This window comes from Anomaloglossus baeobatrachus, chromosome 4 (genome assembly GCF_048569485.1).
Source record: "Anomaloglossus baeobatrachus isolate aAnoBae1 chromosome 4, aAnoBae1.hap1, whole genome shotgun sequence".
In the NCBI taxonomy this organism is placed as follows: domain Eukaryota; kingdom Metazoa; phylum Chordata; class Amphibia; order Anura; family Aromobatidae; genus Anomaloglossus; species Anomaloglossus baeobatrachus.
The window spans coordinates 428,588,804-428,614,259 of NC_134356.1; the positions used below are offsets into that span (position 1 = coordinate 428,588,804).

The 25,456-nt window shown below is 48.8% G+C and overlaps 1 protein-coding gene across 1 annotated transcript in view; it reads left to right on the plus strand.

Annotated features, from left to right (window-relative positions):
• Window positions 1-24,464, plus strand: part of LOC142302472 (uncharacterized) — a 134,216-nt gene extending 109,752 nt beyond the window's left edge. The window contains exons 15-17 of the mRNA XM_075343540.1: window positions 5,029-5,103; window positions 22,153-22,266; window positions 23,235-24,464. Coding sequence (XP_075199655.1) covers window positions 5,029-5,103; window positions 22,153-22,266; window positions 23,235-24,464 — 1,419 coding nt within the window. The remainder of the gene's footprint in view (window positions 1-5,028; window positions 5,104-22,152; window positions 22,267-23,234) is intronic.
• Window positions 24,465-25,456: the final 992 nt, after the last annotated feature.

Here is a 25,456-nt window from a genome sequence, read left to right on the forward strand (position 1 = left end):
ACGCTGGTAACGAAGGTAAATATCGGGTAACCAAGGAAAGGTCTTCCCTTGGTTACTCGATGTTTACCGTGGTTACAGCTTACCGCAGGCTGCCAGAAGCCGGCTCCTGCTCCCTGCTCACTTCAGTTCATCGCTCTCTCGCTGTCACACACAGCGATGTGTGCTTCACAGCGGGAGAGCAACGAGCAAAAAATGAAGCAGGACATTCAGCAACGACCGGCGACCTCACAGCAGGGGCCAGGTAATTGCTGGATGTCACACACAGCGACATTGACGGGACGTCGCTGCTACGTCACAGAAAATGGTGACTTAGCAGCGACGTCGTTGTCGTCGTCGCTGTGTGTGACACCACCTTTACTCCTGACAGACATTGAACAGGGCTGTGTCTTCACAGTGGCTTCCGCAAAAGATAAACATCTTTGGCCAACAGAGTTTTTGATATCCTCCCCTCCTTAGGCCACGTACACACGTTGATTATTTGCTGAGTTATTTTTACTTCATTATTTGTAAGCCAAAACCAAGAGTGGGTGAAAAATATAGAAGTAGTGCCCGTGTTTCTATTATACTTGTCCTCTAATTGGTCCACTCCTGTTTTTTTCTAACAAGAACTGAGGTAAAAAAAAAACCTCGCCAAATACTCAATGTGTGGACATGGCCTTTGGGTGGCAGATAAACCTAGAGAAAACAAAGATGTTCACACAAAGCCAACGGTAATTCATATTACTTTATTGGAAAAATGTTTACTTTCTCAAGAAAGAAATTGCAAAAAATCAAATTAATTGTACCTTTTGTAGTAGAATCTCTGTGTCCTTCAATAACGAAAGTAATGGCAGTGCTAGGTTCTCTACGTTCCTGTCTTCCTGTAGTTCAGTGGGCTGAAATTCACTTCCTGGAAGTTCAACCAAACATCCTGTCCAAGTGGGATGGGGATGTTGGTCATCTAGAGCACACAAATATTGTTTCATATAAGACCTGCATGCCCCTACTGTATGTTGGTGGCTTCATGAGGAAGGAGTGTATTGGAAGATAATAAACCGATGATTCATTGCTACAGATGCCAGCTCTAAGGATTGGGCATACCTGGATGATCCAGTAGCTCAAGGTACGATTGACCGCAAACCCTCTCAAATGCTTGTTCAAATCTAAAGGAGCTATCTACAGTTCTAAATGCACGTAAAGCCTTTTTTTTGGTTGTGAACAATCATCCCATCAAGATCTTCTTAACATGATCACTGCAGCTTATTTGAACCACCAACTGACTCATTCTACCAGCCTGATGTGAGTAACGTCACCTATTGAAAAAATTGAGGGTTTTTTTTCAGATTGGGGTTAATGGAGGTGTTACTGTTATCACTCATAAATTTATGGTTTCAGCATATAACTCTTTTTAAGGTAAAAATTAGATATTTTTACATCGGTTTCTAGAGCTGTTTCTTCAACAAAAATTCCTCCCTGGGATTTTTAACTAGTTCTGCAATTTATGTCAATCAGGCCCTTTGAGCCTCTTGATTACATGTTCTTTAAAAATCTGGACCATAAAAAATATTTTTCTAGTAGCCATAATTTCTACTAGAAAGGTTTGGGAGCCTGAAGACTTGTCAGTAAATCTTTCTAGGATTCTTAATAATAAAGTTATTTTTAAACCTGATCTGGCGTTTCTTCCGAATGTTGTTTCTAATGTCCACAGATCTCAGGAAATCATTTTGCTCTCTTGCTTCGATAATAGTGGATGCCACCTTCAATACTTAGGGGTACTTTGTACGCTGCGACATCGCTAGCCGATGCTTGTGATGCCGAGTGTGATAGTACCCGCCCCCGTCGCACATGTGATATCTTGTGATAGCTGCCATAGCGAACATTATCGCTACGGCAGCTTCACACGCACTTACCTGCCATGCGACGTCGCTCTTGCCGGCGACCTGCCTCCTTCCTAAGGGGGCGGGTCGTGCGGCATCACAGCGACGTCACACGGCAGGCGGCTAATAGAAGCAGAGGGGTGGAGATGAGCGGAATGTAAACATCCCGCTCACCTCCTTCCTTCCGCATAGCCGGTGGAGGCAAGTAAGGAGATGTTTCTCGCCCCTGCGGCTTCACACACAGCGATGTGTGCTGCCGCAGGAACGAGGAACAACATCGTATCTCCTATTGGTGCGACATTATGAAAATGTCCGACGCTACACAGATCACCGATTTACAACGCTTTTGCGATCGTTTATCGGCACATCTAGGCTTTAGACGTTGCGACGTCATTACTGGCGCCGGACGTGCGGCACTTTCGATTTCACCCCGACGATATCGCAGTAGTGATGTCACAGCGTGCAAAGTACCCCTTAGAATCTACTAAGGAAAAACAGCTCCTTATTTATTCAGTTTCAGGAGTTTCCAAAGGTTGCCCAGCTTATCAAAATTCTCAATTCTGAGGTAAAATCTGTATTCAGTGAAGACATTCCCATTACTGAGATAGAAGAGGGCAGATGTTACTGATGAGATTCTATATAGATACAAGAGGGAGGAGGGGGCGGAGCTCTGTATTTAGCTCCTCCCTCTGCGTCTAGCTCCTCCCTCTGTCTCTAGCTCCTCCCTCTGCCTCTATCTCTTCCCATAGTCATAGAATTCCATGAATGCACTGTTCATATTCCCTCTCTTTCTTCTTGGTGATGGTGGTGTGACTGCATGTAGAAAGCAAAAAAAAAATAAAAGAAATAAAAGTGGGGTCCACTTTAATTTTTGTTAATTATTTTTAACTAGTTTCTCCAATTCTTCTTTGTAAACAATGACTAGGTGATTATTTCCTTTTATACTTGTAGGTTTCTTGTCCTGTACAGATAGCCCTCTCTCTTGGTGCTGTCACGAGCTATGGAAAGTCCAGTAATTTATAATTTCCTAGCTCTGTTCCCAGACTCTGCCAATTACCTCACTCTTTGAATTATCTGTCTGTAATTTTAACACTCAGATCATTATTTCAGCCTATTTATGACTACACTACTGCCTTGTTGCTTTCATTTCACATCCAATGGTCTTATGGTCACATTTAAAGGGAATCTGTCACCAGGTTTTTCCACCTAATCTGAGAGCAGCATACCGTAGGGGCAGAAATCCTGATTCCAGTGATGTGTCCCTTACTTAGCTGCTTAGTGTAACATTGATAAAAAATCACTGATTAATCAGCAGTAGATAATCATTAGAGGACTAGTTGGTATGCTGCCAGGTACTCCAACATATTCATGAGCTCTGTGTAACTGCTAGATCTGCAGCAGAGAAAACATTGATTTTATCAAAATGACAGCTAACAGCTCAGTAAGTGACAACGCTGGAATCAGGGTCTCTGCCCCTACATTATGCTGCTCTCAGACGGAGTAGCAAAAACCAGTCCTGTCTTCTCGCCTATTGCTTTTATTGTTGCTGGTAGTGGCTACTATGGGACTGCAACCTGGAGATATCCTTCATCAAAATCTAACCTTCCTTGTGATGTGTAAATATGAAAACTGGGCTGTCTTAGACTTAGTACCACAACATCCACAAGGGTCCACTTTGCAGCCATGCGTAGTATGACAAATTACAATGCTCTGCACCACTCATCAGGTTAACTACTGGCTAGCAGGTCACTCCTGCTCAAGCACACCGTTTTCATTGGAACTGCTGGACCAGAACACAATACAAACAAATTTATCTGTTTCTAACTCTTCATCTTTTAGATTTAAAGTGGCTCTTTTTTTTTCTTCATTTTTTGTGATAATTTGTTAAGTTTCCTTAGACTTGATTCACACTAGACGCTTTTGATGTATTGTGTGGTGTTTTTTTTTTTTGCTAAACTAGGTCCAGCTTAAAATATTACAGACTTACACAAAGTGTGAACATTAATCTCTCCGGCGTATAAGATTACTTATTAACCTCTAAAAATCTTCTCAAAAGTCGGGTGTCGTCTTATATGGCGGTAACGGTGCCGTCATGGCTTTACACTCAATAAAAGATATTCTCACCTGTCCTCCATTCCTGCGGTGCCTCCAGCTGCTTCTTGCAGTCCGCAGGCACACAGACCCCTCCGTAATAGCGCCGTAAAGCATTCAACTGCAGTAAAGCCATGACGACATCCTGCAGCGGCGGCTCCATGCACGGACGCTACCACAAAGGGGTCTACGTGCCTGCGAACTGCAAGGAGGCACCATGGGAATGGAGAACAGGTGACAATATCTTTTATTGTGTGTAAACTACGGCATAATAGAGGACAAGGGGGGAAGCAGCAGGAGGGCATTATTAAACAATGGGCACATTACAGCAGGGGACATTACTAAACAATAGGGACATTACTGCAGGGGACATTACTGCAGGTGACGTTATTAAACAATGGGGACATTACAGCAGGGGACATTACAAAACAATGAGCACATTACTGTGGTCGGCTTACATTCGAGTATATAGGATATATCCAGTAATATATATCAGCTCACCGTGTGTAGGCTCACTCCTGGTTGTCCCCTGGAGCACGGACAGGCACTGCCACAGCCTAGTATTGCAGATAAAAAAGAGAGAGATGTCCAGCTCTTCAGGCAGAGAAACCAAGGTCTTTAATTCATCATGCAGATACAACGAATAACATGACCAGCACTACGCGTTTCAGGTGAAACACTCACCCTTAATCATGAACACACCCTACTACCAATAGGATCATTGTGAGTCACACGATTGCAGGTAGTATATAAACTCTGTAGCGCCGCCTTTCCAGCATCATGATTAAGGGTGAGTGTTTCACCTGAAGCGCGTAGTGCTGGTGATGTTATTCGTTGTATCTGCATGATGAATTAAAGACCTTGGTTTCTCTGCCTGAAGAGCTGGACATCTCTCTCTTTTTTATCTATATAGGATATATCCCAAACTCTATATTTTAACTGGAAAAGTTGTGAGTCGTCTTATATACCCAGTCGTCTTATACGCCGGAAAATACAATCATTACTATCATATATTCAATATTTTTAATTACAGACCTACTTATATACAGTATGTAAAAGGCCTTTATGTTTATAACCATAGGACTTAACTAAAGATGATGTTCCGGAGATCTGTCAGCTGATATTAGAGCAAGTCTCAGATCTGCGCTCACAGAAGGTGAGTAATTCTTGAGTCTGATGTAAGAGGGAACCATCTTCAGATTGTGCTGTCCAGCTAGAGAAGAAATCTAGACAATGTTGTATTTTAAAGAGAATTTGTTGACACTATTTTGCTAGTTAAAGTAAATGCATTGATGTATTGGTGCTTTTATACAGATTAAATAAATACCTTTAGTGAAGAAGTCCAATTTGTGGTTCTTTTTAATTCACATTTGATGTTTTCAAGTAATAGGATTTAGATGCACAGAGGTGGGACGATGCAATGTGTTTTCTCCTCCTCCCCTGGCCCCTTCACTTGCCTCTGGTGTGTGATTGACAGGTCACTGGTTTGTGAAGGTTTCCCTGTGTAGTCCTTGCATGGGTTGTGTATGCACAGATTGATCTCCCGTCTGTCTTTAATAAAATGTTGCAGTTGGCTGTGTATGCAGAGATTGAGATCTCGGCTCAATGACATCCTTTAGAGATGTCAACTGAGCCGAGATCTCAATCTGTTAATGCATCGCTACTGGTGCCATTTTATTGAATACTGCCGGGAAATCAGTCTGAATACGGCAAGGATGGCACCGGTGCAAAATTTCAAACAGGAGGCAGGTCATTTATAAAGCAGTGACCTGTCATTAATAACCAGAGGCAGGCGGAGAGGCCAGGGAAGGAGCAAAAGACCCATTGCACAGTACCCCCATGTACACCTAAATCTTGTTACACGAAAATTGCAAATGCAGATTAAAGAAGACCCGCAAAGCAGATTTCTTAATTACAGGTATTGATGTGATCTGTATAACAGCACCATGTCTTTATTTAACTTGCAAAATCATGCTGACAGGTTCTCTTTAATATGTAATATATTATACAGTCCTTTGATTTAGGAAATCCATAGCAGTCCCAGAACAAAGACCACTAATGTCATCTTCGCAAGTTATGCCTGTGACATAAGAAAGCCACGGACCCACTTGGGGGGAGGGGCGACATGACCAAGGGGGAGGTAGGGAGTGATGGGTTAATAGGGACAGTGGTATATGCCTAATATGGCTTTGGGGGATGGTTTTAGCCGGGGAGGAAGAGGAGGAGCAGGGAAAGGGTTAGCTGGGAGAGGAAGGAGTTACCTCCTCTTCTGTTTCCGGACGCCGAACGATCTGCACGTGCACCTCCATGGCAGATCTTCAGGAGCTCCAGCGTCTGATTCAGGCAGCGGTCGCAGCGCACGGGCCCCTGGCAGTGCAGACCCACATCAGGGCTGCCGGGGTTAACCCGTCGGCGCTTGCCCCTCGTCTCCCCAGCAGCGGCGGGCGCCAGTCGCGGCCCCCCCGCAGGTATTCCCCGGGCGCGGGGGGGGCGAGGAGGAGATGTAAGAGCCCCTCCAGGGACCCTCCGCAGAGTGCAGCGCAGCAGCAGCGTCTGGCTGCTGCAGAGGCCGGCGGGAGGAATCTTCGTTCCAGCCGCGGCGGTCGGGAGGTGGGAGTGGCCAGCACGGGGCCTGCTTCCGGTCCCGGCCTCCGGGCTGGAGTTACTGAGACTGCAGCGGCTCCAGGCCGGGAGCGCGCTCGGCGCAGGAGAGAGGCCAGCAGATCCCCCTGCAGTCGGCGGGGGGACCGCGGGGCTGCACGTGGCGGTAGGGCCGGCGCCGGGGGGGGGTCTGCGGTGCCTGACCCCGGTGCGGCTGAGAGAAGGAGTGACGGCGGGAGCCCTGCGGCAACCGCCGGGTCACTCAGTACCGCTGTGCAGCCCCCGGATGTGGCAGTCTCCCGTGGGAGCGGGAGGACTCGGCGGATGGAGGCCTGCAATAGCCCAGGAGGGCCAGAGGCGACGACGGCTGAGATCCGGAGCCGGGCGTCTGGTCGTCCGCGCCCAGAGGCCCCTTGCAGTCGGCAGGGGGGCGGGCGCAAGAGGTCGAGGCCCGGGGTGCCGGCGCGGGGGACAGGACGGTCTCCTGGGTTGTCACCCCGGGGCAAGAGATGGAGCGGGGATGACTCTGCCCACGCGGCGGCCCTGTCTGGCGGCCGTGGTGGGGGGGGTGCTGCGGCGGCGCCCCCCGGATGTCGGATGGAAGATGAGGCCAGCGGCGAGGAGGGGGAAGAGGCTTTCGGTTCGGAGGAGTCGGATGGACGACAGACGGAGGACAGCGAGGCGGCGGTCTCGGGAGACGCCGAGCGGCGGTCGGGTGAGACGGCCGCGGAGGCGGCAGGGGCTGCGCTGGCGGGGGGCTTCGGGGGGGGGGGGCGGCTGCGGCTACGGCAGCGCCCGTTGGTTTCGCAGTGTGGAGTCAATTGTTGGGGCTGTTGCAGGGGCTGGCGGCGGCTTCGGGAGCGGGGGGGGAGGGGGCCCAGGCGCCGGTGGCGGCGTGGGTGGGTGCAGCCGGTTTAGGGGCCTCGGCGGCGACGGGGGGTGACGGAGCGGGTGCGAGTAGAGGGGGGGGCGAAGGGGGGAGTGAGACGGGGGGGGGAAAGGAGAAGGAGAAGGAAAAGGAGAAGGAAAAGGAGAAGGAGGATGAGGTGGTGCGCTTAGATGATAGGGCTAAAAGCGAAGTTTATGTTTGTTTTGAGGGCCCGCTGGGGGCCCATTTAAAGAAGGAGGTGCGGGAAAAAATTTGGAAAGGGGAATATGTGGAGATATTTTCTCTGCTTCCCCTGGAGAAATTTAATTTGGATAGGGTTAAGCCGAGTGATTCCAAAAAGGAGAAGGACGAGGAGGAAAAGCGCCGTTATAGGCTTATTCCTCGGACTTTTGCCAACTGGCTACAGGCATTTGCGATTTTGGCGAGCGTGGTCGGGGAGAAGGAGCCGGAGCATTGTTCGGCTTTGTTCGGCTACATGGATGCGATAGGGGAGGCTTATCGAGTTTATGGCGGACTGGCGTGGCTGCGCTACGACGAGCAATTTAGGCAGCGGAAGGCATTGCGGCCAGATATGCGTTGGGACCATAAGGATATTTCCTTATGGATGCGATTGATGTCGGCACCGGCTCAGCCCTTTCGGGGGGGCGCCGGGGGTTCGGGGGGGGCCGGGTCCCCGGCAAGTTTCAAGAAAGGTTTGTGTTGGCAGTACAATGAAGGGCAGTGCAGGTTTGGAGCGGCGTGCCGTTTTAAGCATGAATGCTCCGGATGTGGGGGGGGACATAGCTTGTCCAAATGTTTTAAAAAAGGAAAAGGAAAGGCTGGTGATGGGGCTGGTAAGAGGGACGACGCCGGTGAAGGTAGAAGTGATGGTTCCGTTTTTAAATAGGTATCCGGACAAGGAGGCGGCGGCGTTGTTAAGTTCTGGTTTTTCGGATGGTTTTCATATTCCGTCGGTTGTTAATGCATCGGTTCCGCCGTATCGTAATTTGCGTTCCGCTCGGGATCACCCGGAAGTGGTGGATGAGAAGCTGGAAAGGGAGGTGGCTTTGGGCAGGATGGGCGGCCCTTATGTCGCCCCGCCGTGCGGGAATTTGGTGGTGTCACCGTTGGGGGTGGTACCAAAGAAGGAGCGGAATAAATTTCGGCTGATTCATCATTTGTCTTACCCGGAAGGGTTATCGGTGAATGATGGCATTGCGCCGGAGTTGTCGGCGGTATATTATGTGTCGTTCGATAAGGCGTTGGACCTGGTTAGGGCGGCGGGGCGGGGTGCATTGATGGCAAAGGCGGATGTGGAAGCAGCGTTTCGGTTGTTACCGGTTCATCCAGATAGTCAGCATTTGTTGGGTTGCTGGTGGGATGGCAGTTATTATGTTGATCGTTGTTTGCCAATGGGCTGTTCCATTTCGTGTTCGTACTTTGAGGCATTTAGTTCGTTTGTTGAGTGGGTGGTTCGGGACGTGTCCGGGCTTACGTCCATCATTCATTACTTGGATGATTTCCTGTGTGTCGGGCCGGCGGGTTCGATGGTTTGTGCGGGTTTGCTATTTGCGTTGCAAAAAGTTGCGGCCAGTTTCGGGATTCCTTTGGCGCCGGATAAGACGGAAGGCCCGGCGCCGGTGATGTGTTTTCTGGGAATTGAAATTGACACCATTGCTATGGAATGCAGGTTGCCGGCGGAGAAGGTCCGTGATTTGAGGTCCGCAGTGTCAGGGGTAAAAGCGGCGAAGAAGGTGCGGCTTAAGGCGGTGCAGTCTTTGCTTGGAAAATTGAATTTTGCTTGCAGAATTGTGCCAATGGGGAGAGTGTTTGCGAGGCGTTTGGCGACGGCGACGGCCGGGGTACGGTTGCCGGCGCATTTTGTGCGGATCACAAAGGCGATCAGGGACGATTTGGAAGTATGGGATCAATTTTTGCAGCATTTCAACGGCCGGACGCTGGTGATGGAGAGGGTGGCGTCTAACGGGGCGTTGCAGCTGTTTACGGATGCGGCGGGGTCGGCCGGGTTTGGGGCTGTCTTCAGAGGTCATTGGTGTGTCGGGCAGTGGCCACAGGCGTGGCGGGAGAGCGGCTTGGTTAGGAATTTGGCTCTGTTAGAGCTATTCCCCATTGTAGTGGCAGTGGAGCTATGGGGGTCGCACTTTGCCGGAAGGAAAGTGTGTTTTCATTGTGATAACCAGGCGGTGGTGCACGCGATTAACAACTTGTCTGCTAAGTCGGAGCCGGTGGTGGTGTATTTGCGGCATTTAGTGTTGAGATGTCTGCAGTTGAATGTGCAGGTAGTGGCAAGGCACGTTCCGGGTGTTGACAACGAGGTGGCTGATGCTTTGTCTCGTTTTCAGTTCAGCAGGTTTCGGGCGCTGTTGCCGTGGGCGGACGAAGTTGGAGTGGAGTGCCCCGAGGATTTGTGGCATCTGGTGAGGCGGTGATCTCAGACTTGATTCGGAACTCGGTGACCGAGGTGACTTGGTGCCGGTATGCTAAGGTGTGGGCTGAATGGGAGGAGTTGTTGCGTCTGATGTTTGGTGGGGAAAGCGTGGATTACTTGGTGGCTTTGTTGTCATTGGTGAGTACGGATTTTTCAGCCGGGCGATCGGCATCGGCTGTGGCACATCGGGTGTCGGCAGTGGCATTTTGGTTAAAAATGAGAGGGGAGCGTGATGTTTCACAGGATTTTCGGGTTCGTCAGGCTTTGCGGGGCTTTCGCCGTGGCGTACGGGAGAGGGACAAGAGGCGCCCTGTATCGTTTGGTTTGTTGAGACGGATGGTGGGTGGCCTGAGCGGCATTTGTGAGTCTGTGTACGAGACGGTTCTATTTACAACGGCTTTCGGTCTCGCTTTTTATGGGGCGTTCCGGATAGGCGAGCTGGTGAGCCCGTCCAGGGTGACGGGTGGTGGTTTGATGTTTGAGGACGTGCAAGTGAGCAGTAGTCAGGTGGAGTGCCGGATTCGCCGGTCAAAAATGGATCAGCTGGGCCGTGGTAGATTGGTGGTGTTATATGCGGTTCCAGGAGAGGAATTGTGCCCTGTGCGTTTAGTCGAGAGATTTATGGCCGTGAGGGGAGGCTTACCTGGCCCGTTGTTGCGGCATTTGAATGGGTCGTTTTTGTCGAGGTTTCAGTTTGTGGCGGTGCTGCGGCTAAGTCTACGTAACGCGGGGGAGCGCCCGGAGGAATTCGGGTCGCATTCATTCCGAATTGGTGCAGCAACGGAGGCAGCCCGTTGGGGGCTTGGAGATGAGGTGGTAAAGCGTATTGGTAGATGGGAATCTTCTTGTTTTCGGCGGTATGTGAGACCGCAGTTGTTGTAGCATCATGGGACTTTGGTTACGTGCGGAAGGTTTGAGGAAAGGGGTGTTTTTTGATGTGTTGGTGGTTGTGCTGTTATTGGTTTTGATATTTTCGTTTGGTTTTATTTGTTATAGGGAAGTGCCTGATCTGGATCTTGGGGCACTCCTTCGTATTTTGGGGTGCCCGTCGGGCGGAGGTCCGCCCGAATGGTCGACAGCTGGGTTTGGATCGTGCGCAGGCGACTGTTCGATGGATCGGAGTTCGGGGCATGGAGTGGGGCAGGGTGGTCCCGGAATTTCGTTTCCATTGTAAAGTTGAGCGGCCCCCGGATGTGCTGGTATTGCATGTGGGGGGTAATGATCTTGGTGCCAGGGCGTCGCGGGATTTGATCCGAGACATAAAGATTGATTTACTGCAGTTGTGGAAGCGGTATCCTGGTTTGCTGGTCGTATGGTCTGACATAGTGACCAGGTTGGCATGGAGAGGGGCTCGGTCGGTGGAGAAGGTTAATAAGGCCAGGGCCCAGGTGAATAGGGTAGTGGCTAGGTTTGTGACCAGGAATGGTGGGATTGTGGTACGGCACAGGGATTTGGAGCCGGCTGATTGGCGATTTCGGAGGGGTGATGGTGTGCACCTCAACGAGGTCGGTCTGGATTTATGGGCGTTGGGTCTGCAGGATGGTGTGGAGCGTGCTTTTGGTGTGTGGCGGGTCCAGGCCACGTAAGGTGTCACGTGGTCTGTCCTGTGGCGGTGGGGGTAGGTCTGGTCCAGAGGTTTGGAAGTGATTGGTGGCTGGACCGGGAGTCATTGTCTTGGTATGGTGGCTCTCGGTTTCCGGGATGTGGCAGGCACGGGGTTCTGCCAAAGTGTGGGGGTCAATCCGTGGGTGATTGGCACCTCGTCTCTGGGTCGGTGTGTTGCGGCCGGGGACAGGGGGAGTAGTAGTAGTGGACTGGGCCTACCCCGGGGGGTATTGTAAATGTTATTGTCTATTGTTACCGTTATGTGGTTGTTTTGGGTCGCCCGTTGGACGGCGTCCCTAAGGTACTAGTCTGTAAAACAATAGGCAATAAAAAGGCTGCTGTGGCCATTTGAACCAAGTCGCATGCAGTCCGTGTGTTTAATTTTAGAGGATAAGGGGGTTTGGTTACACAGACATCATGACCGGAGAATCCTCCCTCAGCTGGTCAAGAAAGCCACGGACCCACTTGGGGGGAGGGGCGACATGACCAAGGGGGAGGTAGGGAGTGATGGGTTAATAGGGACAGTGGTATATGCCTAATATGGCTTTGGGGGATGGTTTTAGCCGGGGAGGAAGAGGAGGAGCAGGGAAAGGGTTAGCTGGGAGAGGAAGGAGTTACCTCCTCTTCTGTTTCCGGACGCCGAACGATCCCCGCCCACCCTCCCTTTGTGTTGTCATGTGGGAGATGTTTTTGGGTAGTTGGGATACCTTTTGTCACAGTAGCGGTGGGGGTAGGTCTGGTCCAGAGGTTTGGAAGTGATTGGTGGCTGGACCGGGAGTCATTGTCTTGGTATGGTGGCTCTCGGTTTCCGGGATGTGGCAGGCACGGGGTTCTGCCAAAGTGTGGGGGTCAATCCGTGGGTGATTGGCACCTCGTCTCTGGGTCGGTGTGTTGCGGCCGGGGACAGGGGGAGTAGTAGTAGTGGACTGGGCCTACCCCGGGGGGTATTGTAAATGTTATTGTCTATTGTTACCGTTATGTGGTTGTTTTGGGTCGCCCGTTGGACGGCGTCCCTAAGGTACTAGTCTGTAAAACAATAGGCAATAAAAAGGCTGCTGTGGCCATTTGAACCAAGTCGCATGCAGTCCGTGTGTTTAATTTTAGAGGATAAGGGGGTTTGGTTACACAGACATCATGACCGGAGAATCCTCCCTCAGCTGGTCATGAGAACTTAACTTAGATCTTCATTCACTCTACAAATTTATTCTGTCTTCTATTAACTTCAGCTCTATAACATATGGAAAAGTTACAACTTTCTAATAAAAATAGTCAGCCAGGTGTTGGGCACCTTTTTAAGGTTGGGTTCTCAACGAGCGATCTACATGCATGTGACAAAGGTAAAAGGTACGGATGCTAAGAAGTCACTTCTTAAAAGTTGCAGTGACTTTCTGCTTTATAATTTGAAATTAACCGTAAATGGCCTGCTTGCAAATGACTTCTGCAAAATTGTGCAAGTAATTTGAAACCTATTTTTTTTTCGCAACTGCACCTTGAACAGTACATGCATGTCCAATGCTACATGGGACCCCTGTCCTTAGGCCAAGTTCAAAGACCATTTTAGTTCATCAAAACCACTTGTAGTCCTATACAAACTCATAAGAACCACTATGATGCTTATATGTCATAAAATCTACTTTATTAATATATTATTAAAACCAAAAAACTAACAACACAGTTATAGCTTGGCGACAAACAAGAGCAGTGGAAATCACAAATGCGTCTCCCCTACACAGGGGGGACAGGTGGGTACAAGCATATCAGTTCCATCTGAAACCGGTTATATCAAAATTAACAGGACATGTGTCAAACTCCACATATAGATATGAATGTATTTTTAGTACTATTTAGAACAGATCCAGAATAAGGCTGTTATAAAAAATGTATCTTTATTATTAATTTTTATCTTTATCCGCTCGCCTAAATAAGCCACATTTATTGCCTGCGGGAGGAAACCAAATCTAAAGGCCAAAATGCTATATGTAGTAAATATCACTTAACCGCAACCATAGGGTCTCATATAGGCGAGCAGAAAAACAATAATAACAGCCCTCTCTGTTATCAGCCAGTAATCAATTTCGTCAATAGTAACAAGGTGCAGTCAATATCCGTCCTTATAATAATAATCCAAAATCTGTAGCCAAGGGATAGATACAATTATCTCCATGTGTCCATGGGTACACATATATAACAAGGACTTTTTTTACCCAACTTAAGTCGGGATTATATAGTAATATTTGTCCTTTATTCTCACTCCCTGCACATGGAGACCAATCCCTCAGCCAACAGATTTACACTCATACAATTACATGTTAGTATAGGAATTAGTCACAGACCTGACAGATGCTGGAACAATACGCCCGTAGCCACCAACCTCAACGTGTTTCACGTGCTGCTTCTTCGGGAGGCAGGTGTACTTACTATGGGGCTGTAAGGTCTATAAATACCCAAATGTAATGCATAATAATTACCAGGTGTGACAGCATCTTGCCGCCAGCCAAACGCATGCTTTCCCGACGCGAGCGCCGCCACGGCAGGAAGATGTATACAAATGATGCGATCTCAGTTCCGGCCGCGTCAGCGAGCCGCCCACCGCCGCGGCCATGGCAACGCGATGCCAGAGCCGCCGCACATGCGCAGCACACCGATGCCTCGGCCGTACATAGGCATCGCTCATCCACTTCCCGGCTTTGCCACCTACAGCATGCGTTTACTGCTGCGACACTATCATCAAGAGTCTGCTCTAATGACTCCTTTCAATGTTTTCAGGCATATACTGTTAATACTGTATGGATGACTTGTGTGGATTGACTTTCCCCGCGGTGAGCTTTTAATATGAAAGTAATGGTGGTGAGCTCCATGCGGGGGACTTGATCCACATAAGTGTCCACGATCCCCTGAAGGAATGCCTGCTATTTACTAACCAGATGCCTGAAAACATTGATAGGAGTCATTAGAGCAGGCTCTTGATGGTAGTGTCGCAGCAGTAAACGCATGCTGTACGCGGCAAAGCCGGGCAGTGGATGAGCGATGCCTTTGTACGGCCGAGGCGTCGGTGTGCTGCGCATGCGTGGCGGCTCTTGCATCTTGTTGCCATGGCCGTGGCGGTGGGCGGCTCACTGACGCGGCTGGAACTGACATCGCATCATTTGTATACATCTTCCTGCCGTGGCGGCGCTCGCGTCGGGAAAGCATGCGTTTGGCTGGCGGCAAGATGCTGTCACACCTGGTAATTATTATGCATTACATTTGGGTATTTATAGACCTTACAGCCCCATAGTAAGTACACCTGCCTCCCGAAGAAGCAGCACGTGAAACGCGTTGAGGTTGGTGGCTATGGGCGTATTGTTCCAGCATCTGTCAGGTCTGTGACTAATTCCTATACTAACATGTAATTGTATGAGTGTAAATCTGTTGGCTGAGGGATTGGTCTCCATGTGCAGGGAGTGAGAATAAAGGACAAATATTACTATATAATCCCGATTTAAGTTGGGTAAAAAAAGTCCTTGTTATATATGTGTACCCATGGACACATGGAGATAATTGTATCTATCCCTTGGCTACAGATTTTGGATTATTATTATAAGGACGGATATTGACTGCACCTTGTTACTATTGATGAAATTGATTACTGGCTGATAACAGAGATGGCTGTTATTATTGTTTTTCTGCTCGCCTATATGAGACCCTATGGTTGCGGTTAAGTGATATTTACTACATATAGCATTTTGGCCTTTAGATTTGGTTTCCTCCCGCAGGCAATAAATGTGGCTTATTTAAGCGAGCGGATAAAGATAAAAATTAATAATAAAGATACATTTTTCTTTATCGTTCCTTTGGGAGACCCAGACCATGGGTGTTTAGCTTCTGCCTCCGGAGGACACACAAAGTACTACACTTAAAAGTGTAGCTCCTCCCTCTGAGCTTATACACCCCCTGATGAGCAGACTCAGCCAGTTTATCGATTTGTGTTCAGGAGGCATACATCCACACATGCATTCTCATATGATTATTCCTTTTGGAACGAGATTGAAGAGTGGGGTCCACGTCTGGACCCCCGGCATGTCCCTTCTCACCCCACTGTGTCGGCGGTGCTGTAAGGTTGATTCCTAGGCTGGAGCCTTACATGCCGCGCTCCTTCACCATCCCTCTTGGGCTCTGGCTTGAAGTGGGAGCCAGCACAGTCTCCATGCTTTGCAGGAGACCGGTCTCCATCCGCAGCCCTTCAGGACCCTGCTGGACCGGAGCACTCATCCCCAGGGACATGGCCCTGCGTCTCAGCAAGCTAAGTACCTGAGACGTTTGGTTTTCGGGGTCCCTATACTTTATTGTTGGGGGACAGTGTGCTTATTGTGTTTTCTGACATTTCCGGCGGGTTCTCTGGCTGTCGCCTGAGAACCGCACCGATGGTGCCTGCGCGCCGGCCGTGCCGCTCAAATTTAGGCCCCGGCTTCTCCGGAGGCCTAGTTTCGGTTTCACTGCCCTCGCCTGTCACTCAGGCAGAGGGACAGGCTCGGCTCTGCCCGGCGGCCGTTCTGCACAGGGGAGGGACACTCCCCACCGCAGTGTGTGTCCCCTCCCCTGTAGGTCTCTATGGCCCTCCAGATCCCGCTCCTCAAGCAAGTCCCGCCCCCCCTCTTCGCTCCGGCGGCCATTTTCTCAGCGTTCTCTCTGCGATCACATTGCAGCGCTGGTCTGCAGCATCTCTGCTGAGGTGCTGTGCTTGGGGGTCCGGGCTTCGGGATCTGGAGGGCACACAACACCGCTCCTGCGGTCTGGTAAGCCACAACCGGTCTCCGGTTGTGGACCTCTGTTTATACTCTCTGGGGTTCATTCTCTGGCAGAGCCTCCACTCCAGCAGCATGTCTCACACGAGGAGCAAGGCTCCAAAGCTTTATTCAGTATGCACTGCATGTAAGCTCCTGCTGCATGAACCGAGCACCTATCCACATTGTGATGCCTGCTCTAACCTGGCGGTGCCTCAGCCTGGAGTCTCACCCCCAGTGGTCTCTCAGGCTGCTCCTGCTCCTGTGGCTGAACCCCCGGCTTGGGTAGAATCCTTTTCTAGGTCTATCTCCCAGTCTTTTGCTGACTCCATGGGACTTCTGTCCAGGACTTTGCTGAACATGCATCAGCCCCCTTCACAGGGTTCCTCTGCTGCTAGGGGTCTCTCAGGACCGGAGCTCACAGAGGATTCATCATCTGGTCCCAGACCCCGTCCTCCTGAGAAGAGACGCAGGGTTCCCTCTCCTTCCTCGTCCCGCGGCTCTGATTCAGGAGCTGACTCGCAGGATGAGGAGGATGCCTTTACGGGGGGCTCGGAGGTTAACTCCATGTACCCCATTGATCTGTCCGAAAGTGATTCAGATGTTAGTGATTTGATTGCTTCCATTAATTCTGTACTGGATCTCAATCCGCCAGTATCAGAGGAGCAACCCTCTCTGGCAGAAAAGCACCAGTTTACCTCGCCTAAGAGAGTAAAGAGTGTGTTCTTTAACCACTCCAATTTTCAGGCCGCTGTGACCAAGCCAAGGGCCTGTCCTGACAAACTCTTCCCAAAGCGTGGTTCTGATGACCGCTTTCCCTTTCCACCTGAGGTGGTCAAGGAGTGGGCTCATTCCCCAAAGGTAGACCCCCAGGTGTCTAGACTCTCAGCCCGGACCATTGTGTCGGTGGCTGATGGCACCTCCCTTAAGGATTCCACTGACCGCCAGATTGACCTTCTGGCCAAATCCGTATATGAAGCAGCGGGGGCCTCGTTCTCCCCGACTTTTGCAGCAGTGTGGGCTCTCAAAGCCATCTCTGCTTCTCTAGAGGGGATGCATTCCCTTGCCAGGGAACCTATGCCCGAAATGGTTACCTTAACTTCCCAAGCTTCCGCTTTTTCATCCTATGCCATGTCTGCCATGCTGGAGGCTTCTCACCGCACTGCGGTGGCTTCGGCTAATTCCCTCGCTATCCGCAGGATCTTGTGGCTTCGAGAGTGGAAGGCAGATGCTTCTTCAAAGAAGTACCTTGCGGGGCTCCCTTTTGCTGGGTCCCGGCTGTTCGGTGAACAGCTGGATGAAATTATTAAGGAAGCTACTGGCGGGAAGAATACTTCCATGCCACAAACCAAAACCAGTTAACCTGTCCAGGGTAGGAATCAGTCGAGGTTTCGTTCCTTTCGTTTCTCCAACTGGTCGTCCTCTAAGCCCTCGGCCTCGTCCACTAACTCAGCCAAGGACCAGAAATCCAACTGGCGCCCAAAAGCGCGTCCACAGAAGACCGCAGGAGGTGCTGCCGCTAAGGCAGCCTCCTCGTGACTATCTGTCAGCGCCAACAACGTCCTTAGTCGGTGGCAGGCTCTCCCACTTTGGCGACGCGTGGTTTCAACACGTCTCCGATCAGTGGGTGAGGGATGTCATCTCCCACGGCTACAGGATTGAGTTCTCTTCCAGCCCGCCAAACAGATTTTTTCTCTCAACTCCCCCCTGCTCCAAGCCTTCTCACAGGCCGTGGCATCCTTGCAGGCCAACGGGGTAATTGTACCGGTTCCCGCCCGGGAACGGTTCAGAGGTTTCTACTCAAATCTCTTCCTAGTTCCAAAAAAGGACGGCTCCTTCCGGCCCATTCTGGATCTCAAGCTTCTCACAAGCATGTTCAGGTGCGGCATTTTCGCATGGAGTCTCTGCGATCAGTCATTGCCTCAATGACCCAAGGGGATTTCCTGGCGTCCATCGACATCAGAGATGCCTATCTGCATGTGCCAATTGCAGTTTCACACCAGCGTTGGCTACGTTTTGCAATCGGAGAAGATCATTTCCAGTTCGTGGCTCTCCCCTTCGGGTTGGCCACAGCTCCTCAGGTATTCACCAAGGTCATGGCAGCAGTGATTGCGGTCCTGCACCTACAGGGGTTGGCAGTGATTCCTTACCTGGACAACCTTCTAGTCAAGGCTTCATCCAGCGTGGACTGTCAGCGGAGTGTCTCGCTCACTCTTGCCACTCTAGCCCAATTCGGGTGGCTTGTCAATCTTCCCAAGTCCACTCTGACTCCGACCCAGAGTCTCACGTACCTAGGGATGCAGTTCGAGACTTTTCCGGCACTTGTGAAGTTGCCCTTAGTCAAACAGCAGTCCCTCCAACTGGCGGTGCGCTCTCTGCTGAGGCCCCGCCGTTATTCCCTCAGGCGCCTGATGCAGGTGCTGGGTCAAATGGTGGCGTCAATGGAGGCTGTTCCGTTTGCCCAGTTCCATCTGCGTCCCCTGCAGCTGGACATTCTCCGCTGTTGGGACAAGCGGCCTTCCTCCTTGCACAGGTTAGTGGCTCTGTCGCCACAGACCAGGAGCTCTCTTCAGTGGTGGCTTCGGCCCCTCTCTCTGTCCCAGGGGCGCTCCTTCCTAGCCCCGTCCTGGGTGATCCTCAACACGGATGCCAGTCTATCCGGCTGGGGAGCGGTATGTCTCCACCACAGAGCGCAGGGCACTTGGACTCCGTCTGAGTCAGCCCTTTCGATCAATGTGCTGGAAACCAGAGCCGTGCTTCTGGCTCTCCTAGCTTTTCACCACCTGTTGGCGGGCAGGCATATCCGAGTCCAGTCAGACAACGCGACAGCGGTTGCCTACATCAATCACCAAGGCGGGACATGCAGCCGCCTGGCAATGTTGGAGGTACAACGCATCCTTCAGTGGGCGGAGGACTCCAAGTGCACCATATCCGCAGTCCACATCCCAGGCGTGGAAAACTGGGAGGCAGATTATCTCAGCCGTCAAACCGTGGACAGTGGCGAGTGGTCCCTGCACCCGGCAGTGTTTCAGTCAATCTGCCGCAAATGGGGCACTCCGGACGTGGACCTAATGGCTTCCCGGCACAACAACAAAGTTCCGGTTTACGTGGCTCGCTCCCACGATCCTCAGGCATTCGCCGCGGACGCTCTGGTTCAAGACTGGTCCCAGTTTCGTCTGTCCTACGTGTTTCCCCCTCTAGCTCTCTTGCCCAGAGTCCTGCGCAAGATCAGAATGGAGGGCCGTCGAGTCATCCTCATTGCTCCGGACTGGCCCAGGCGAGCTTGGTACCCAGACCTGCTCCATCTGTCCGTAGAGGTGCCGTGGCATCTCCCGGACCGTCCAGACCTTCTCTCACAAGATCCGTTTTTGCGCCTGAATTCTGCGGCTCTCAAATTGACGGCGTGGCTCTTGAGTCCTGGATCTTGACGGCTTCTGGTATTCCTCCGTAAGTCATCTCCACTATGACTCGGGCCCGTAAGTCTTCCTCCGCCAAGATCTATCACAGGACTTGCAAAATTTTCCTGTCCTGGTGTCGCTCTTCCGGCCATCCTCCTTGGCCATTCTCCTTGCCGACCCTTCTGTCCTTTCTATAGTCCGGTCTGCAGCTAGGACTGTCCCTCAACTCTCTCAAGGGACAAGTCTCAGCTCTGTCAGTGCTGTTCCAGCGGCGTCTCGCCCGGCTGGCTCAGGTCCGCACCTTCATGCAGGGCGCGTCTCACATCATTCTGCCTTACTGGCGGCCCTTGGATCCCTGGGACCTTAATTTGGTTCTCACGGTTTTGCAGAAACCCCCCTTTGAGCCTCTTAGGGAGGTTTCTTTGTTTCGTCTTTCACAGAAAGTGGCCTTTCTGGTGGCCATAACTTCCCTCAGGAGAGTCTCCGATTTGGCTGCGCTCTCTTCGGAGTCACCTTTTTTGGTTTTTCATCAAGACAAGGTGGTTCTCTGTCCGACTCCGGACTTTCTTCCTAAGGTGGTCTCTCCTTTCCACCTTAACCAGGACATTACCCTACCTTCCTTTTGTCCGGCTCCTGTTCATCGCTTTGAAAAAGCGCTGCATACTCTGGATCTGGTGCGTGCGCTCCGGATCTATCTGTCTCGCACCGCTGCTCTTAGGCGGTGCACTTCTCTTTTTGTGCTAACCACAGGTCGGCGCAAGGGCCTCTCTGCTTCTAAGCCGACCTTAGCCCGATGGGTTAGGTCGACCATTTCGGACGCCTACCAGTGTTCTCAGGTGCCTCCCCCGCCGGGGATCAAGGCACACTCGACCAGAGCTGTCGGTGCCTCTTGGGCTTTCAGGCACCAGGCTACGGCTCAACAAGTCTGTCAGGCTGCCACTTGGACTAGCCTGCATACCTTTTCAAAGCACTACCAAGTGCATGCTCATGCTTCGGCAGATGCGAGCTTGGGCAGACGCATCCTTCAGGCGGCTGTCGCCCAGTTGTGAAGTTAGGTCCTGCCTACTTCTTAGTTTTTCTGTTTATTTCCCACCCAGGGACAGCTTTAAGACGTCCCATGGTCTGGGTCTCCCAAAGGAACGATAAAGAAAAAGAGAATTCTGTTACTTACCGTAAATTCTTTTTCTTATAGTTCCGTATTGGGAGACCCAGCTCCCTCCCTGTTGCCTGTTGGCAATTTTCTTGTTCCGGGTGTTATCACCGGCTGTTGTCGTAGACAGAGTTTCCGGTTGTTCCGGTTCTTGCTCTGTTTTACTTGTGGGTGGCTATTCTCCTTCAGATTTTGCACTAAACTGGCTGAGTCTGCTTATCAGCGGGTGTATAAGCTCAGAGGGAGGAGCTACACTTTTAAGTGTAGTACTTTGTGTGTCCTCCGGAGGCAGAAGCTAAACACCCATGGTCTGGGTCTCCCAATACGGAACTATAAGAAAAAGAATTTACGGTAAGTAACAAAATTCTCTTTTTTATAACAGCCTTATTCTGGATCTGTTCTAAATAGTACTAAAAATACATTCATATCTATATGTGGAGTTTGACATATGTCCTGTTAATTTTGATATAACCGGTTTCAGATGGAACTGATATGCTTGTACCCACCTGTCCCCCCTGTGTAGGGGAGACGCATTTGTGATTTCCACTGCTCTTGTTTGTGGCCAAGCTATAACTGTGTTGTTAGTTTTTTAGTTTTAATAATATATCAATAAAGTAGATTTTATGACATATAAGCATCATAGTGGTTCTTATGAGTTTGTATAGGACTACAAGTGGTTTCTATGTATACGATGTGGTCTATGAGATAGCAATATGTGGATATTGTGGACCATTTTAGTTCATCAGTAGTGAGTCAGTGTGTTGTTTGCTGTGCACGTGGACACTATATGGACTAAAATATCCTTTCTTCCACATGGAATGATGGTCCAAAGTGAAATAATCGCACCATGCAATAGTCTAGCCTGTTTTACCAGACTAATGCTTTTAAACAGCAGACAGCTCCTGCACACATCCCCTTTACAGAAGATACAACATCCTACACACAATACCAGTCACATTGTCAATTTGCAGATATAATCAGCCCGTATTTTGAACCCAGCCATAAGTTGCTTATTCAGATTATTTTTTTGTTAAAAAAGTTATTGCAACATTTGAGGATAACAGACTCAAATGTATTACATTTATAAAAATCAACTATACTACTGTTTATATCCTGAATGTATCATTGTGGAAAAATTTCATCATCCACGGGCATGCTATCATTCCGTGCTCAATATCAAAACTACAGACTGCATTATATCCTAGCATTCTATCAAATGTTTTCGGAAAAGTATTGGAATTTGCTAGTAAACAAGTGTTTTCCTGTGGTAGTTACGCTTATTTCCTAACATTGTTGAAAATAAAAAGTGGCAGGACTACATACACTTGACGAAAAACATTACTAGATCTGCCCTTTTCTTCTCTCGTACAGGTACGCTTTCTCTACTGGGGAGAATTTGCTGAGAGAGTGCAGAAGGTTTTGCCACATTTTGTGTGTTCAAGCACTCTTCTAACAGCTGTGGAATATCTGCATAATACATCCGAGGTATCAGTGGCCCCGAAATTATTTTTATTCCACTGTAGTTCAATATAAGATAAACATGGAAACAATTGAATACTACTATTCTCTTGGTATATCCCAAAAACACTTAGCTAAGCAAAGGCACTGTAGGCGAGCTCAGTGGCCGACCTGGAAGGTGCAGTATAACTACCACCTCCATCAGCCTTCAGAATATATGGTACCAATTAACGTTCTCAGGTAAAGGATTGACGTCCATGTCTTCCAAACTCCAGGCGGTCATTGCCTGCAAAAGAATTCTCCACAAAGTACTAAAAGCTAACATTTAATTTAATTTATGGTAAAGTACATTTGTCCAATACTTTTGAGCCCTTGAAATGAGGAGGCTTTATAGAAAAATGGTTGCAATTCCTAAATGTTTCACATAATTTTGTTCAAACCCTTTAATACTGTGTATGTTTATACATTTATACAGTTGAAACCAGAAGTTTATATCCACTATCTAAAAGATATATTTGCATGTTTTCTCACTATCTGACATGAAATCAGAATAAACCTTTCCTGTGTTAGGTCAATTAGGAACCAAAATTATGTATATTTGCCAAATGCCAGAATAATCAGAGAGAGAATGTTTTAAGGCAATTTTATTACTTTTTGCAAAGTCAAAAGTTTATATAGATTTCATTAGTATTTAGTACCATTGCCCTTAGGCCTGTTTCACACGTCAGTGAAAAACACAGACATTTTTCACTGACGTGTTAAAAAGGCATATGTCCCGCCGTGTGCCGTGATTCACAGCACACGTGGGTTGTCCATGTGCAATCCGTGAGACGTGATCCGTCATCCGTGATTGCACATGGCGATAAACTCACTCTGATTTCATGTCAGATCGTGTATATAAACTACTAGTTTCAACTATGTGTGTGTGTATATTATAATGTTTGGTTTTCAAATATTAATGAACCTCACTTACCAATGTATATTATTTTTGACAGCTATTATACCTGCCCCAGTACTTTTTGCAAGGAATACAACACTCGGCCACATCGACTTGCCATAATATCGCTACTGAACTACAGTTTGGTGCTACTCCGTGTAGAAATCTGGCATCTGATCTAATTATATTAGATTTAAACTGGTTACTGCATGACATTTTTGGTGTATTTGGCAACTTTGCACTTAGCCCCGCATCTGGCACAAATAAAGAACGATGGAGTGCAGAAGAAATTACCACTGCTTTGAACTTGACAAAGGGTGAATCAGAAGGTATACTGGAGTTACTGGAAGCAATTCAACTTGTTTTTAAAACAGAAGAATGTGATTTTGTGGTGCCTGGGTGGCTAAAAAAAGGAGGACCAAAGAGACATGGGACAAATGAAAATATGCGAGGTGTTGGTTATCACTGGAATAATGGCAGTACAGGACTTTTTAGCCATTTTTTAGTGGGTCGACTTCAGATCCAGCTTCTGCGTATGTTTGGAACAGACAGATGCCAGCTCTGGAAGCAAGGAGCACTTTTGGCTACAAAGGCTCAGCTGAGGGTTGAGGTCTCAGAAGATAGGAGAAATTTATATATGATTGGAGGTTGGAGAATGAAGGATGCAGAAGGGGATTGTTACCACCTCCTGCAGAAGGTGGAAAAGGAAGTTGAAATTCTTCTTAGGAATGAACAAGAGCAGGACTATGTAAAACTTCATCTTTGTCCTACAGAGCTGCGTAGTTTGACTCTCACTTCTGAAGTAGCTACTTTTGCAGATTTTGTCCAGTCAGCAGGCATAGTTGAGGAACTTAGTGGATTTAGTTTTATGCAAATCTTGGAATCTGAAATAAAGAATGAATCCCTTTGTGGTAAGTGGGATATACAGCCATGGGAGTTATTGTTCCCGCAGCATGACACAAGAATGTTGTCCAGTCTTGGAATGAATTGTAGTACCCGCTGGATTGAAAGCTCTGCACTCTTAACACTTTGCAGTTTACTAGATACCAGAAGTCCTGTACAACTAAATTGGAAATTATTGGGAGAGTTGCTGGGAAAAGCCACGATTACTGTAGTGACAGAGATTGAGGAAGAGGCAAGAAATGGAGGATTGTCCCCTACCAAACTCACATTAAATAAATATCCTGTTTCACTGAATCGACTAAGCGAATGTTTAAAACAAATGAACAGAGAAGATTGCATAAGTGTAATAGATAACATGATGATACAATTGAAATATAAAGATTAAAATAAATAAATATTTGACTTTCTCAATTTTTCATTTGTCTCATTAATTTTGACTGGAAAAGTAGAAACTATTAGGTTGTGTGTCACTCTGTGACATTGTGGTTCCACCAGGAATAAGGGAACCTCCATCAAGCATCGCAACACAAAGGGTACACTGGGAACACGATGCAATGGTGGGCCCTGGTGCTAGGGAAAGGGGAGCGAGTCACTTCCTGCACTCACCTGAGTCTGATCTCTGCACACTCTTAACGTCTCTATATGGGTTCTTTCAACCAGATGAAAATCACGTGCCTAGGCCCTCGGTTGCCCTGAACTCACACTGGCTAGTGAGAAGGCCGGTGAGAGCACTAGTCTCACCACTACAGTAATCCAACACAAGAGTAGGAAGATAGGGAGAAATAGACACAAAAAGGAAAACTCTCCACTGCAGCTAATACCACAGCTGCAATTATCTCGAAACTTTAGCTTCATCTAGAGACTGGCCACTTCCAAAGTGGACAGCTTAAATATGAGAATGTATAACTGGTATCATATGTTAAAACACTTGAGTAAAGTGGAGAAGAGTGGTCACAAAAAGCTGAACCTGAGATTAAGGTACCAAAAGGTAGCCAGATAGGAAAGAGTCCTTAACCCCTATAGCACCAAAAGAAAGCAAATACATTTAAACATAAGGTGCAGATCTGCGCACAATAAGGTGCTGTGACCTTCTGGTCCCTGACTTACCAGAGAAAAAAGTATTTAGATAAAGTCTGGCTCAACTACTATAGACTAGGTGCTATAGGGTAAATAAATAATCAAAATGGCGTCCTTTTCCTCACATCTGTGCTCTATCCCAGTTTACCACCATCACTTCGACATTGTTTACTGCAAAATGTGATGCTCTCCATCTAACTTCACTGACGGTTGTCCGAGGGGACCCGTGCGACATAGCTTCCTTACATTAAGCAACAACCTTGATAAAGGTGTCATAACCGAAACGTTGGTGTTGCTACT